Below are 16,938 nucleotides of genomic sequence, written 5' to 3'. Positions count from 1 at the left end.
CCCCGAGGGTGCTGGGCACTGCCCAGGCTCCCCAGGGAATGGTCCCGGCCCCAAGGCTGCCAGAGCTGCAGGAGCGTTTGGACAGCGCTCTCAGGGATGCTCAGGGTGGGGCTGTTGGGGGTCTGGGCAGGGACGGGCTGCACCGATCAATGATCCTCGTGGATCTCTTCCAATCCAGGACATTGTGATTTTATGATTCCATGTTTGTTCACAGCCGGGTACCACCATTTGTCCGTGTGCTGCTGCTTCTATCTGTCAGTACCTGCTGTGAGTTTCCCTCCTATGTCAGAACCACGTTCACCAAGGGCTTCCTGGGTCACCCTGTTTGCACTGAGCTTTCTTCAGGTTTCAAGATATCCCAAGAAACGACATGACCAAACATACCTGTGGCATTCATGTTGCATCAGCTTGAGATGACTTCAGACATGACACTTTTAGCTTTACGTTGCTAAAATTCTACATTATACTGAAACCCTCAGGCTGATGTTTTCTATTGAACTGAAACACTGTAACAGACCATTAATATATTCAGCAAAAAAAAAAAAAAAAAGGATCATTTCTTTAAAAACTGACACACTGTTTCAAGGGATAACACCTTTTAATTGCCAGCACATCTTAAATAAGTGTTGATGGTGATAGATGAAATGATGAGATTGTGAATATGCTGTCAAAAGACAAAGGCATCAATGCTCTGTGCAGTGTTTTGCTTGTGACCTGAATTTTTTAACATTTGAGACCTAGCTCATGTCCAAGAATATGACTGTTAATTAATACCTGGATGACCCAAGGAAAATATCGGATTTACGGTAAAAGAAAGCTGCCACTGATTTGTATGACAGTATTGTGATTTTGGGCTGGCAGGATGAGCAAATAACAGATGCACAAATGTCTTTAATGTTTTATGCGGCCTTGAAGGATATTTCCAAACCTGTCAGGCCTGGAATTTTCATGTGAGGATTCCCCATCTGGCACTGAGCACTATTGTGGAGAGGAAAAGAAAATGGCAATGTTTTTAATGTCGCTCTTAATCTGACATCCTCAGTGGGCTCTTCATGGAGCTGAACATTAGGATCTCTGTCATGCTGTGCCCATTGGATATGGCAGAGGCTGGGCTGTCCCTGGCTGTCACATATGGAAGATCAGGACATGGACAAATGTAAGGACATGGCCACTTGAAGGGGTTTCTGGGCAGAAAACCAGAAAACATCAGTTGCAAACATGGTGGGAATTTACCAGACAAGGTCTTGCTAGAGGCCACATCAGGATAGGCAGAGAAAAGATATTTGTATTTTCATTTGTGTAATTTGCCACGTATTCCAGTAGACAGAGTATTTCCACATGCATGCACAGAAATGCCAAAGAACACAAACTTCTCTCTTGCTGCAATTCCCATCCTTCAGGTGAGATCTCACTCTTCTAGACTTGAGAAAGGAGCTAGAAGGGAAATTTGATTTTCAAGTGTGTCACTCAAATAATGACTTGTCTGTGAGTGAAAATGAACATCATGTGTTGTAATGCAGAACTATTCTGACTTTTTTCCCTCGAAGTTGAGCATCTTAAAACAGTATTTACAGACGTGAAGCTTACATGTCACACACTAAGCATGCTGCTTTGTACCAGGGTATTATTGCAGAGTACTGTTGGCAATGACAAAGAGTTCTTTTTCTGCAGAACAGTGGAATTTTACTCTCATAGGTGACTCCTGTGCAGTAGGATGCAGATACAAAGGTATTCCATGAAAAGTGGAAACGGAAGAGGGAAAACTTTTGGGCAGCTGGTCCCTTCAGGGCACTGCAGAATTTCTCAGAGCACAGGGAAGTGCTGGCCACCACTTTCTTTGACAGATTATCATTTGCATCTCATTTACACAGGAAGCATTTAATCTCTTAACCAGTCATCAGCATTCCCGTGGGTTGTGCCCAGGGAGATTCCGTGTGCCGGGCTCCGGCTGACACTGGCCCCAGGCGAGAAGAGGCCCGGCTAGCGGGAGCGCTGCCCGCGCCGGCGGGCCCAGGCCGCCGTGCTCCATCTTCCACCCAAGCCTGGCTCCCTGGCAAACGGCACCACTCGCGTTTCTCCTTCTCCACGAGCCCAGCCGGCCGCAGGAGGCACCTTCTCCTCCGAGCTCCTCTCCTACAAGAGCAGCCGGACCCGCGGCCGGCCCTTCCCGAGGCCCCGAGCCGTCGCGGGAACATGGCTCTGCTTTCGCTCCCGGCCCCGGCCCCGCTCCCGGCCCCGCTCCCCTCCCCCCGCGCGCGGTAGGCTCCGCCCCCGGCCGCCACTTGACAGACGAGCGAAGCAGCCAATGGCGCGCGGGACACGTGCGCGCGGCAGCCAATGGGTGTCGGCGGGCGGCGCGGGGGCGGGGCCGTGGCGCTGGAGCGGCTCGTTGTGCGCTGCGGACCGATCGCCTCCCGCTGCCCGGGCCCGGCCGCCGCCGCCGCAGGTGAGGCCGCGCGCGAGGCCGCGGGGACGCGCCCGTACAGCCCCGGCGGCAGCCGCGGGGCCGGCGCGGGAGGGAGCGGGCGGCGGGGCCCGGGCGGCCGGGTCGAGGCCTGGGCCTGGCGGGTAGCCTGGGCCTGTGGGGGGAGGGGCCGCTGGGCAGCGCGGGCCCGGGCCGGCGGGCGGGCGGCGGGGTCGCGGCCTGCGGGGCCCGCGGGGGCCGGATGGGGCACGGGCGGGGAGCGGGTCCCGAGTCCGCCAGGCTTGCGGCGGGAAGGCCGCGGGTCGCGGTGCCGCGATGCGCTGCGGGTCCGCGCCGCGTCTCAGGGCCTTTCTCCGTTCGGTTAATGGCCTCATCTTTCATGTTTATTTTTCCCGTGTCTGTGTGGCCACAGCTTTTAAATCTCCCACGTTGGGTAGGACTGGTAGGTGCTCGCTAACTGGCGGTACCCCAGTGCCAGCGCGGTCAGTGCCGGTTGGCATCAATGCAGCGGTCCGGTGGTGGTGTGGCGAGTGCTCGGGGCCGCAGGAATCATGGCTAAAGCAGCAGCCACTGTTGTTTGTGTTCGTGGGAGCAATTTTGAGGTTTGCTCTGTGTTATTGGTTGGAAGAGGCAGGACTGTCCTAGGGGCCGTTTCACGGCAGCAGGCGTGAGAGCTGGGGTGGCACAGCCTCGGGGAGGCGAGGGCTCCTGCCGGCTCTGCACTGCTGGGAGTGCGGGAGCGTTTGCTGGGCACAGAGCTGTATCCGAGACTGGCTGGGAAAGGATGCACGGTTTGTTGCATGAGGACTTGCACTGGGATCCTGCAATCACTTAATGAGGCATCTGTGGAAAACAAAAGAGGAAAGTGTTAGGAAGGGTAGGGATTAATTCCCTTTGTTAACGCCTGTTGTTATACTTGATCACTTTTTGAGGTCTTTGTATTTTGTTCATTTTACTCCCTGATTGTGGGTGTTGACTGCTCATATTGCTCGGCTCTCACCTCTTTGCGAGCTGTTGTTTCCCTGTACTCGTGTTTTAACCACTTTTTTTTCTGGAGCTGTGTAAACAGTTCTGTGACTCTTGTATTCCCCATTACAATAAGGACGATGCACATGTTCCATAGTCTTCATCAAACCTGTAGAGTTGATGGGATTTCTTAGTTTCCTGTTGAGTCCTGGGTTATGTCTGTGTCCGTGATGAATAGTAAAATCAAAAGTCCTGAGCCTGTAAGTGTGTGCTGCTTGAATGTTACTGAGAGTGTCCTGGTTTTTGTTCTGAAGCAGAGTAACTGTGTATAATGATCCCAGTGCTTCTGTGGTTTCCATGATTCAAGGCGTTCAGCCTTGAAGGAGTTACAGCTGTGATTGCAGTAGGCTCTCCCCAGGCCTGATTGGAATATAAGTATTGGAAGAAATATCTTAAGCTGGTATGATTGTTAAATGTCTTGTACAGTGAGTTTTTAACCCTTCTGTGGGTGGTTCTGCAGGGCCAGATGAACTCCTTAGGGAGTTGTCTTGAGCATTACCAAGTTTGTGAAAACAGCAGCAGCAGTAAGCACATCTGAATAGAAATGTGAATGTTGTGTGTAGCAGCTTACTTATCTGTGTTTGTTGAAAAGTGTCTGGTGCTGACATGAACTTAATGTGAAATGTACTCTATGCTCTAAATTCAGTTACTATTTTCTTTCTGTTTCTTGCATGTTCTATCACTTATTTTTTCTGGAAAAAGCCCACCTTGTCTTGACCTGAGACATGCCATTTTGCTTTCAGAATCCATCTCTTTCAGCTGTTGTACCAGCCTACTTTCTCTGCTGAAGCTTTGGTCTCTGACTTGCTTCTTGCTTATTTGTTGTGAGCTGTCTGAGTTGATTCCCAAACTCATTGGCTGTCACTCTGACCACATGTGGATAAGCTGCCTGTGAAGTTGGTGGACTTTTAGTCACCAACTTTAGAAAGCTCAAGCTTGCTATGTTTTCAGACTTCAAGAAGTTTAGAGATGCTGTTCTTTCTCTACCTCCAGATGCTTTAGAAGCAGCCTGGAAGGCAGCAGCAGGAAAGACCTGCCAATTTAAGTATTTAGGGAGAATGAAAGAGTTCAGCAAAGGAGAGGTGATAAATTTTGGCTTGTGCTGAAAATCGTCAGGGCACTTCTCCTCTCTGATGTGCAGTTCTGTATTCAGGTACCTGCAAGCTTCAAACTGCTGCCCTACATGATCCATTTGATTATACAACCTCATTATATGTAGGTGATGTATGCAAAAATAGATTTTAATCTTTTTTTTTTCTGAGGGGATAGGGTGGAAATAAGCTGTACTGAGAAGGCAGAGACATTCTTCATGTGTGTGGGTTTGCTGCCTTTGGGGGGTTATTTTGTTTGTTTTGTTTGTAATATTAGTTGCAGTGGCATAGTACTACAAAAGTATAATTTTCCTGTCTCCTACTACTTCCTTGGCCTCCATGTAGGAACACAGCAGCAAACCATGGTGTCTCACCAGGCCCAGAGATGGATTTCCTAATTGTCTTGTGCTGGTGAGCAAGTTGGATGCTCTCTTTTCCTCCTTCTATTCACTTGTCTTCCTGCCCCATCAAGGTGAAAGTATCTGAAGATGGGTCAGTATCATCCAAGGTTGGATCAATGTGTGGAGAAGCTGTTATCAAAAAGTGTCTGGAATCTACAGTTCTTATATCCACTTCTCACCTCTTGCCATCTTCCTTAGAAAGGAATCATTCCCTCTCAGCACAGTTGTCTCCAGATGTCTTTTGTATAGGTGAAGAAATTGCCAAAGGCAAGTTATGGACAGTCTGACATTGTCTGGAAAAAGGAAGATAATAAATTATTTCTTTTATTTTAATTTTTTTTTAATGCCAGTGCAGAAGGTGAGATAGTCCAGGCTGCAAAAAGTTCTTTGATGTCTCTTTGCTGTGTAAGAACTTAGTGGTGTTAACTGGCAGAATCTCTGAGCCAGGGACAAACAACTGTGGAATCACAGAATACCAGAACGGTGGGAGTTGGGAGGGACCTTGGAGATCATCTCATTCCACCCCCACCATGGGCAGGGACACCTTCCACTATCCCAGGCTGCTCCAAGCCCATCCCAGCCTGGCCTTGGACACTGCCAGGGATCCAGGGGCAGCCACAGCTGCTCTGGGCACCCTGTGCCAGGGCTCCCCACCCTCCCAGGGAACAATTCCTGCCCAATATCCCATCCAGCCCTGCCCTCTGCCAGTGGCAGCCATTCCCTGGGTCCTGTCCCTCCATCCCTTGTCCCCAGTCCCTCTCCAGCTCTCCTGGAGCCCCTTTAGGCCCAGCAAGGGGCTCTGAGCTCTCCCTGGATCCTTCTCTTCTCCAGGTGAGCACCCCCAGCTGTCCCAGGCTGTCCCCAGAGCAGAGGGGCTCCAGCCCTTGCAGCATCTCCGTGGTTCCTCTGCACTGGCTCCAGCAGCTCCACGTCTTGTGCTGAGAGGTGTGTTGTGCTGCTTGGAGGTTGTTAATGTGAAGCTCTGAGTAGAGCCTGGTATCCTCTATCTGTCAGGGCTGGCTGTTAACCTGGGAAGATGGGAAATCTGCATCTGGCAGCAGATGTTCAGTGTCTCAGCCACAGGTTTCTGGTTGCCCTTGTTCCTACAGCTCGAGCTGAGAGGGGCGCTGATCCCTGCCTGTGTTGGAGCAGCAGTGCATGGTAATTATGGCCAGCCTGTATCTGATTTCTGACAGCATCCCAGTGATGATTAACTTTGTTTCTAGGAGTCAAGTGTAGTTCATCAGACCGATAAAGTAAGGTCGTTGGTCTGAAGAATGCAGCTTATTTTTTGGCCTCAAATGCTTTTGTTTCTGAATGGCAATACAGGCATTGACAAAAACACCTTGATGATATTATTTTATGGACATGAATAAAAACAACTAAGGCAGGCATTTAAAACTCTTCCAGACAAGTCTGATTGCTAAGGAACATCTAAAACTGCTTTTCTGAAATATTAAAATTATGACAGTTGAGATTTGTTAGTCCAGAAATGTGCTCAAAACTAAGTTTATGCCCAGTGTTTATAAAACAACATTAAAAAAAAAAAAAAAAAAGAGCTTAAAATATGTTGTACTGAAATCAATGATTCAGCATATGGGAATAAAATTTGTGGAAATGCAGCAGCAGATTTTAGTAATGGCCGCTTCTGGTGCTGAGCTATTTTTAATGGCAGAAGTGTTGCCATTATCTTAGGCGCAGTCAAGCTGAGGAGAACAAGGGTAGTGTCCTCATTTCAGGTGTGCAAAGGGGAAAAGAATCAAAGAAATGAGATCTGTTACCTCTGGAAAACCCAAAGGGTTGGCAAGTAGAAAGGGTTTGCTTGGTTGCCAAATTTGCAAGCAGAATTTACATATCAGTGTGGAAGAATCATATATATACAGTGTCTGTGACAACATTCAGAGTTTCAAGGTAAAAGAATCTTCCTGTCTAAAGACAAACTGTTTTTTAGTGACCTTCACTAGCATATGTCAGCACTGATTTAGTTTCATTTTTGTGGGGAGAGAGGGGAGAGTTAAAATAGCAACTGAATCAAATTGCATATTGAATTTAAAGTTTTCCTGTTTGCTGATTTAAAATATTATGGCTGCAGAGCAGAGGAATTCAATTGAGCCAGAGAATATTGACCTGATGGATTGATTGATTGCTCTGGGACAGTAGAAGGAGAGAACTAGGGTAACTGCTTTGGGGAAAGAATCTGTGGCACCTCACTTTCTACCTTTAAATTTCCATATGTATCCAATCATCATGTTCACAGTTCAGGAAGATGGTTTTTCCAATAGAATTTAGGATTCATACTCTTGAAACCTAGCTGCCACTCAGTGTGAATGAGGAAAGGTGAGACCAAGACCCTTAGTCTGGTCACAGACTTTTGGAAAACAGCATCAGGCACCTCTCAAACATGGGCACACTACCTCATACCTGATTTGGTTTTATTAATAAGAAAAGCATTACTCTCTGCCCTCACAAATGTACAGAAATAGTCTGTTGGAAGACTTAGACATTTTGCTTGTATCTGAGTTGAGGCTTTGAAGTGTGTGACCTGTAAGCACTGGGGTGACCTTTGATTATCAACTTCATGCTATTTTCCCTCATACACTATATAAATGCTGTTCTTGAATTTAACAGACAATCTGGATTTTGTGATTTCTCCCTTCCCCCAAATGGCTTTTGATGGTTGGTCAAGATTTGACAGGAATTTGAAGGAATAGTGCATGAATGCACAGTAAGTCACATACCAGCAGGGCTTGCACTGCGCTGTCCTTGTCCTGTGGTCTGTCTGTGCTCGTGGGCTTCAGTATGCAGAGCTGTTGGGGACATAAAAACAGTTTGATGTAGAGAGGTCTGAACTAAATTATTGAGAGAGATGTGTTCTGATTATGGAGCACTAGGAAATTTTCTTGGGAGGCAGGTAGGCACAGAGGTGAGTTTTCTGCCGGTGTGGCTATTCTGTTCTTTGCAGTGATTTCAGAGAAGAAAGTATGTTGCTTTTTCTCTCCCCAGTGTCTGTCCTTCTCTTTGGTGGTTAAACTCTTGCTTCTCAATCCTGGCATGACAGCTGCCTGCAAAGCAAGCTTTTGCTGACAGCACTGTGTTGGATAATTCTTGAAAACTGTTTTCCTGAAGCAGTTTAAATTCATGGAGGCTCTTCAGGCCCTTCTACATGTGTGGTATTGGTTTTGACATGTGGTCCGGACATCTCAGCCCCTCTGCACCTGCCTTCTGGATTGGTTTGGCACTTGCCTGAATGTAGTAGTGTCCTTTTTGTTCTGTTTCAGGTGTGATCACCCAAGGCTCAGCAGCTTAAGTGAGATGAGATTTCGTCTTAGTCAGCCATGACTCTATGGGGGAGGCATGTCAACAAATATCTGTGTGCTGGAGAAACAGAAGGGCTCTAACAGCCTTGAGATTCTACTTGAAGCATCCTATTTAGATTCTTAAATACACAGGCAGAGCTCAGTAATAAACCTATGAGAGTGAAGTGTGAGTTGATGAAACAGGTCATGGGCAGAACTCTGCAGTATCACTGGTTTCGGGGTTCTTGTTCATTTATCGCTGACAGCACCAACAAGGAGATTTCACCAGTTCAGGGACTTTGTCAGGCACTGTCCACTAAAGCCATAGAGTGTCCTGGGTGATGCTAACTTGCACTTCATTGCAAAGAAAGATGGAGGTTCTGGGTGAGTAGCTGAGTCAGCAGCCTCAGGTCTGCTGTGGTTTAAGGACCATGCTGTGCTCACTGTGGCACATTCCCAGTGCTCCAGCCAAGGTGCCATGAACTCTATGCCACAGACCTCATTGATCCAGGAATAATTTCCCATTTTAAGTTCTGCACTTGTTGCTCCATCGTCCATCCCACCTGAAGAGCTGCCTCCATCTCTGGGGACCCCAGCACAACAAAGACATGGATGTGTTGAAGTGAGACAAGAGGAGGCCATGGAGATAATCTGAAGGCTGGAGCCCCTCTGCTCTGGAGCCAGGCTGGGAGAGCTGGGGGTGCTCACCTGGAAAAGGCTCCAGGGAGAGCTCAGAGCCCCTGGCAGGGCCTGAAGGGGCTCCAGGAGAGCTGGAGAGGGACTGGGGACAAGGGATGGAGGGACAGGACCCAGGGAATGGCTGCCACTGGCAGAGGGCAGGGCTGGATGGGATATTGGGCAGGAATTGTTCCCTGGGAGGGTGGGTGCCCCTGGATCCCTGGCAGTGTCCCAGGCCAGGCTGGACATTGGGGCATGGAGCAGCCTGGGACAGTGGAAAGTGTCCCTGTCTATGGCAGAGGGTGGAATGAAATGATCTCTAAGATTCTGTCCAACCCAACTATCCTGGGATTTTGTGAGCATCTGTTTAGGTGTCTGTGTTCTAATTTGTGACCCCACTAGTGGTCTGGTGCCTTTTTATTCCTGTGAACAAGGTGAAGGTAGACAAAGCCTCTTGCCTCATGTTAAACATGGACAGTTTTCTTTTTGCCAGTGCTCTTGTGTCACATGATCTCCGCAGATTCATACATGTCTTCCTTCTTAGCAAACATCTTGCAGTGAAACAATTAATAGCAGTGATTCCTAGAATTCTGGCTATAGATACAGAGTGTCATTGGGAAAAAAAGCTTTATTAGTCTGTTGCCAGAACCATTAAACCTGTGGGATCTTGTGTACTTTTGTGAGAGGGTGATTGTCATGGCCAGTGCAACATTTCTGCAGATAATGCCCATGAGAGCTTTTCAGTCCCGTCCTAGAAGTGCTGGCCTGGCTGAGGGTGCCTGAGCTGTTGTTGGCACAGGTGGTGAAGGATTGGGCTGTGTGGATTTGAGCACCTCTGGAATTAGTGGAAGATTGGGGCATAGCACATACAGCACCCTTGGCACTTTAAGTTTTAGGGCATCTCACCCAAGGAAGAAGGTGGCTGCTGCCTTTTCAAGCAAGCTTCTGTAGTATTTGGTTATTTTTTAAAAAAATGTCATTTCAGGAAGTGCAGTACAGTGGAACCTAGTCTTAAAGTTTTAGTTTTTTGGAACATAAAAATGAAGGCCTGTTTTGGAAAGGTTGCAAACTACCAGTCTCCTTTCAGTTGACTTTCTCAAAAAGAGAAACATCATTTAATGAAGTTCTAGATGCAAATTAGTGTCTAGGCCTGGTTCTCAAATCTGCAATGTTTACTGATAGAAATTGATTGTTATTGCTTTGGTAAAGAAAGATCAGGACATTCCCTCTGAATATTTCAGTGAGAGCAGAATAAAATCTTGTTTTCCAGTGTAGCATTGCTTGTTTCATCCATCCTATCTTATAGCTCCTTTTCTTTTTGGAAATCTTTTCAGTATTCAGAGGTTACAGTTCTTCAGGGGTTTCTTTAATTTTGCTGGCATGAGAACTGTTCACCTGTTGAGGAATACACCTGGTGCAGGTGGGCAACAGCAGTGTGGGCTGCAGGTTGTTCTGGGAGGGGCTTCTTCAACTCTGACAGACTTGGGGCCATGACTGTTTCCTTGGGGAGCCTCTTCCAGAACCTTTTCCTAATAGCCAACCTAAACCTCCCCTGACACATTGGAGAGACCCTGGACTAACCATTAGCATCAGGATGGGCCTGGACAGGGAGGAGGCACAGCCAAGGGGGGCTTTGTCCAGGGTCCGTCCCAGGAGCACCATCTCGAGCTGTTCTGTGTCTCTGCACCGCAAAGACACCGGAGTCTGGGACTGCTGTGGGAAACCTGGGGCCGAGCCAGTGAGAGGAGCTGGTCTGACTGGGGAGGCGTGGGGTGTGCAGGGAGTCACACAGGGCCTGTGGGGTCACTGGAGCCACCTCTGCAAAGGGGATCCCAGCAGTGCCAGTCTGGGACTGTGCCTGTGGGACCCCAGAGTGGCATCAGACTGTGCAATGGGGGAGTTTCCTTAACGCCTCACCAGCAGGGGAAGTGGTTTCCCACTAACTTCCAGGTTGGCTGGACAGTATTAGTCCTGCAGCAGACTGTGTAAGTGCTCAGCCAGAGATTAGGAAGAAAGAAGCATCTTCTCTCTCAGTGCTCTGCTCCTTTAGTTCTCCTGTGTGTCTATTGCTCCTGCATGTTTTGTTCTTGGTATCCCATGGAAACCTTTGCCAGGCCTGTATGCAAGGGCTTCCTATGTTTGCTTTCTAAAAGCATGAAAAAAAGCAGGTGGAAGCTTCCTTCCCACCTTGTAATGGCTCTGAGTCAGCACCGCCCCAGGCACTGCTAGAGTATCCTGGAAGGTGCAGACTGTATTGCAGACAGGTTAGAGGATGTGGGACAATCAGTAGCCACTTGCCAAACTCTTGTCAGTTCTGCTTTATGCCAAATGGATGTGTGGTAACTTGCCATCATGGTATGCTAGTATCTTACCATGGTGCCTCCTTTTCAGGCAGATATGCCCCAGAGAATTAAAAAAACCCCAAAACCCCTATCTTCTAAGTGTCTGTCTTTGAAATCATTACAATATATAGAAGTGTCCTAATCTCAGCAGCAACAAGGATTTGTATCATAAATAAATGACAGTAAAGGGCAGATTTGGTTAAAATGAAAGAAATTTTAACTTTTTCCTCTTAAAGCTGCAAAAATTTCAACGTTTCTTTCTTTGCTTACTAAATATTGTAGTTATGCTGTGCAGCTTGCACTCATCAACATATTGGTATGTTCTGCTTTGGGCTTGAATTTTGTAGAGGGCAAAGGCAAGCAAAGTTACCTGCTATTCAGATAATTCTGAAAATGTGTGTTACATGGTTTTATAACTTAGACATGGTGACCAGAGACAGTTCAGCTGTTTGAGTGTTGTTTACCAGAACAGGAAACTTCTCTGAGATTGTGCTCAGCAAGTTCTGACAGAGCCAGAATGGAATGTGTATTTAATGACAGAATTTGCAGTACAACTGAGGTGACCTGGCAGCTTAAAAATTGTCTGCTGAGGGGAGTCTCTTGCCCTGCTTCCAGTTTTGCAGTACTCTCCATGTTCTCCTATCCTGTGGCATTAACCAGTGCTTATCTTGCTGCAAGGAAAGCAGATTAAAACTGCTGACACAACAAAAAGGGCTTCCCTCCTGTGTGGTTTTCCATTGCTTTCACAGTACAGATTGGTTTTCCCATGGGCAGAGGGTGCTGGAATGGGCTCGTGTTGCCACTTGAAACACAAAAATGGAGGTGGAACCTGATCTGTGGGTGAAGGGGAGCAAGAGCTGCCAGCTCTTAATGCTTTAACACATATTGAAAAGATAAAGGTTAAGTTCAAATCCATGCTGTGTTAAATCTCAAATTAGCATAAGTCTTCTCATGGTTTATTCTATAATGTGCTCAGGTATTTCTTTAAAAATTTGACCTTCACTGTCAGACTTGAATTAACAACAGCTGCTGGTGTAGGGCCTAAAAGTCCCTTCATGCAGGGAGCATTCCCTTTCTGGTTGCTGTTTCTGACTTCTGTTATTCAACTTCTGGCTGTCAGTAGTGGTGCAGTCCCTGGAAAGGCTTATCCTTTAGCAGATCTAGATCTGTAGGTCCTGTTGCAGAAACACAGTTTAGATATCCTGATTCTGACTATTTCAAAGTAGTTGATGTGCTTGAAAAACTAGGATTATGGCAAGCCATGAGCAGCTTGAGGCTGGTGTGAGTTTTAGTTGTAGGTCAACTAAAACATCAGGATTCAATCCCTGATGGTGGACTGAGGGCTAAGGTATCTTCCTGTGATAGGAATTCTGGATATTTTATCCAGGCTTTCTTTAAAAAGCAGCAAAAATAGAAACTCTATAAAATACTCAGTATGCCCTCAAGTCAGTGTGAAGCACAGACTCACAGGTTTCATACATACAGTTAAGCAGCACCAAAGGCAGCATTAAACAGTAACAGGCCTTGAGGTGCAGGATGGACAATGTTCACACGGGAAAACATTCAGAAAATTAATAGTTCCCAGTTGAAACACTGAACTGGGTCAGATCTTGCTGCTTCTTGTTTCCCTGTCTGAAAGAGTTCTGGGCATAAGGTTGGAATTCAGCTTGAGGTGGCAGTTTGGTTTTGTCTGGTCAAGTACCTGGACATGGGGACCTGATTTGTACTTTGGCTGTCGGGAAAACTTCGGTGTTTACAGGAATGTCTTCAAAATCTATTTTGATGCTTTTTATTAATATAAAAAAATAGAAATCCTGAGGAGCTCTTTAATGGTACATAGTTCTGTAAAATGTCATGTTTGTGCTTTTGAAAGAATGAATTGTTCTGAAATTTTTAACAAATAATGTTTTGTTTTCTGCGTTGAAAAAATGCATTGCTGAAGCAGTGGCTTGTTCTCAGTTTTTTAAAATAAACATGCAAACTTATTTCAGGTGGAGGAAGCTTGGTTTGTGGAAATGTGAAGATCTAAACCTCACTGAGGATTTTTTCATTTTGCAGATATTTTGTAAAATGTCCAATGGTTATGAAGATCACATGGCTGAAGATTGCAGGGATGATATTGGTAGGACAAATTTAATTGTGAACTACCTCCCTCAGAACATGACACAGGATGAATTACGGAGTCTTTTCAGCAGCATCGGCGAAGTGGAATCTGCAAAACTTATTCGGGACAAAGTTGCAGGTATGATTTAGTATTTCAGAAATTGTCACCTTGTGCTAGACTGCTCAAGGAAATACTTGATTAAATACAACTTAATGTAGAAATACTTAATGTTTGTGTGTGTGTGTGAGTAAACAAACTATTGACAAGTTTGCCTGGAGCTCCTGTAATGCCAGGATTGGGTATTGGGAGGATGAAATGCTCAAGGCTAAGTTAATGACTATTGTGTGTATAGCTAATTCCCAAATCTGAACATTAATAGACAGGTCTAAAAGTGGTTTATATTTAGTCCACAGATGATTTTTTCTTCCTACAGTTTATGTGGTTTTGACTACACCACAGCTCTGAATATGCAAACAAACCTTTTGTTCTGATTTTGATCAGTAAAATAAAGGTGTGCTGAGGTTCTGGAGTGGCTGTAGTTCTTATCACTGTTGTGGAATTTAACTTGTGAGTTCCTTAAATAGGATTGGTAGTAGTAGCTTTAAAGTATGAGAGGAATGAATTGTTCTGACTTGGGAAACTTAATGTTTCCTTGAAGCAAAACAAATGCTGACAGAGCAACTGCTTCCATATCTGTTTAGTTGCAGGAGGTTTTAGCTGTTCTCTGAAGAGGTTTTAGTCCTTCAGATTAAAAGTGCTTAATTTACTTAATGTTAAAATACTTAATTTACAAGTTTTAGTTATTCTTTTGATTAATGTTGGATTCAATTAGAGTACTTGGTTGTTTCTGGAGGGGAGAAAAAAGTGCTGTTAACTAGCTGTGCACGTGTGTTTGTTCCCAGCCTACAGCTCACTGCTTGTGGAATTCTCTGCTGCACATGCTCAGTGTTGTATTTCAGGATCCAGCAATACTGATCATTATCTAATCCTGCTCCCTGCTCTGTGAAAGCTGCATGGGAGCTGATGGAATGCATGAGAGCTCATTGTGCGTCATCTTTAGTGCTTTATTTGCTTGAGAGTACCCATGAGAACTGAATCATTAAAAACTTCAGAATTTCCCTTCTGAGCAGCCTCTCTGATTTCCATGTCTCTGGCTTTCCTGATATCTTACAGATGAGGCATCTCACGATGTCTGTCTGTCTCAATGTATGTTTAAGGGATGTGTATGTTCAGTCATGATAAAATAGTTCCATAAATACTGATTTCTTTGAATGTTTTGGTAGGTGAGTGTTCATCCCAGATGTTGTCATGTGCTTTGTGGCAATAAGAAGTTGAGGCTTACTCTGAAGACTGGTTTTACAAGGAATAAGACCCCTTGCTTAATGTTAGCAAGTCATAGTTGACCCCACCTTAGACTGTAAAATAAGCACACAACCAGCTGCACAGGAGGGAAGGATATTTTCAGTGGGAAGCAGGAGACTGATCAGTGCCTGAAATCAAGAGCCTGCTTCACACTGTTACCTGTAGCATTAAAAACTCTGGTAAAGTCTGGTTAACTTTAACTTGGAACTTGACAGTGCTGGGTAGTTTAAAGTCCAAAACATACACTTGTGTACTTGAGGTTGTTCTTAACCTCAAGAATCAAAAGTAAAATTGCTGTTATTGTTGCAGAGAGTCCTTGAATGCCTGTGGACAGAACACTGTTTTTTTACTGAAGTGGTTGTGGGTGCTGGATTCTGTGTGGCTGCTGTGGTCACGGCACTGAATTTTGTTACTACCTGATTTTTCATTTGCTTGCAACACTATTAGGAGCAGTTACCAGTCATCTCCATACTTACTGGTAGTTCTGGAATAGCAATGCCAAAGAACTGGCTTCTTCTGAGCATCTTTTCTTCCCCTTGCTTTTGTTTCTGCCCCTTGATGTTCACATTATTTTCTCTATTCTCAGACTCTGTGTTAAACAGATGGATATACAGCAGTCCCTGAACAGAAAAATCCTGTGGCACAGTTGTGCTTTTCTTATGCCTCCACTTGCATTTCTCTGACCCCATGGCAGACAGCAGGAAACTAGAGCTGCAGAAAAACCTGTTCAGCTCCCTGACCTTGGTTTCTGGTCAGATAAGTCATAATATTGGCATGTGAGATAGAGTGGATTGAGTAGCCTGGACAGGAGGGAGGGGAGGGAACGTTTTGCTTTTGCTGGAAGTAGACTTGTTGGATCCATTTAGTTCTTCTCAATGAAGTCATAGCTTTTGGTGCCCCCATAAAGTTTCAATAATCAGAGTATTTTGTCTTTGAAGTTCCCTTTATTGTTTGTGTTTGCAGAGTTAAAAATCAATGTTTAGTTAATAATGCCTGCTTTTTGTAAAACATTGAATGATACATACATTTCTTCTCAATTTGTCTGTTAAGAAATATGGGTCAGAAAAGACTTCTGCCTTGAATGCAGTTTTTCATTACTTATTGAACTGACATAAGCTGTCTGGAGACTGATTACTGAAATTCAAAAATTGATTTGAAAGCCAAAGTCTGGGTTTGTTTGAGCAAAGTATTTTATTATGATCATTACATATGTTGTTGTGTTTTGAGTTTTGAATGCATGTTAGATTGTGGTTATAAAATGTAGGGGAATTCGTTGAAGCCTCCAGACTGCTTACCCTTTATCTCACTGATGAGGAAGGTGAAAGTAGCAGGAAACCATAGTGTCAGTTCACTTTCCTTACCAGGAACTTTTGCCTTTGTATGTATGGGTTGTAACCATTGATAAAGATGTGACTGTGTGTCTCGTTTGTTGTTTGAGATGTCACAGCTTCTTTTTCAGTTTTTTTTCCCTTTTTTTTTTTTTCTTTTTTTCCAGTACCTGAACAGAGAAACATGTGCACAGTAAGTGAGCATTAGAGGGATGCAGAGCTCCTGATCATAGTGGAGGAATAGAGTGCTGGGCTTTGCATTCCCCCGTGGGTTTAGTGCATTCCTCAGCACTTCCAGACACGGCTTTGCTTGACTTGTGATGAGTGAGTCAGTGCTGGGGGTCAGCAGGCAAAAATACTGGATTGTTGCTATGCTGCTCACTGTACTTGTGTTTATGGCTAGTATGTCTTGGACATCCAGGATTTTCATAAGAGAATTACAGAATTCATTAGACACTGTTCTTTCTGTCAGATTTTAATTGAACACCAGCCATGCACAGGGGCTTTGAGCCCTAGGGAAATGTTAGAAGGCTGATTCCCACTTCCCAATGTAATATGGCACATTGTCCAGCCTCCAGTGTAACTTTTCATTGGTGCATCTCCTCGCCTATTATGATGATTGCAGAGATCTGTGAGTAGCCATCGACCTGATTCCATCAATGAAATCCTCTCTTCCTGTGGCTCTGGCTCATGAGACTGAGAGCAAGAAGTCTGGAGTTGGTCCAGTTGGCCTGCACTGATCAGATAGTAGCCCTGCACCATTGACTGCAGCCACAGCAGGGCCAGACTTGTACTCTGCACTGATTCCCTCACCAGGGATGTGTATGATGTAAAATGCCCAGTTCCTTGGAGCAACTGCCTCATGCCAGAGATGGTCCAAAAGAA

General features: G+C 45.5%; 1 protein-coding gene across 3 annotated transcripts in view; it reads left to right on the top strand.

Annotated features, from left to right (window-relative positions):
- The first annotated feature begins 2,329 nt into the window (after positions 1–2,329).
- Positions 2,330–16,938, top strand: part of ELAVL1 (ELAV like RNA binding protein 1) — a 40,542-nt gene continuing 25,933 nt past the window's right edge. The window contains exons 1-2 of one of the 3 annotated variants that reach the window (XM_056512477.1): positions 2,330–2,446; positions 13,318–13,501. In XM_056512477.1, coding sequence (XP_056368452.1) covers positions 13,330–13,501 — 172 coding nt within the window. In that variant the 5' untranslated portion in view covers positions 2,330–2,446; positions 13,318–13,329. The remainder of the gene's footprint in view (positions 2,447–13,317; positions 13,502–16,938) is intronic. The other 2 variants (XM_056512475.1, XM_056512476.1) reach the window with 2 other exon arrangements.

Source organism: Oenanthe melanoleuca, chromosome 28 (genome assembly GCF_029582105.1).
Source record: "Oenanthe melanoleuca isolate GR-GAL-2019-014 chromosome 28, OMel1.0, whole genome shotgun sequence".
NCBI lineage: Eukaryota > Metazoa > Chordata > Aves > Passeriformes > Muscicapidae > Oenanthe > Oenanthe melanoleuca.
The sequence above is the reverse complement of the archived record's forward strand: the minus strand, read 5'-3'. Positions and strand labels throughout refer to the sequence as shown.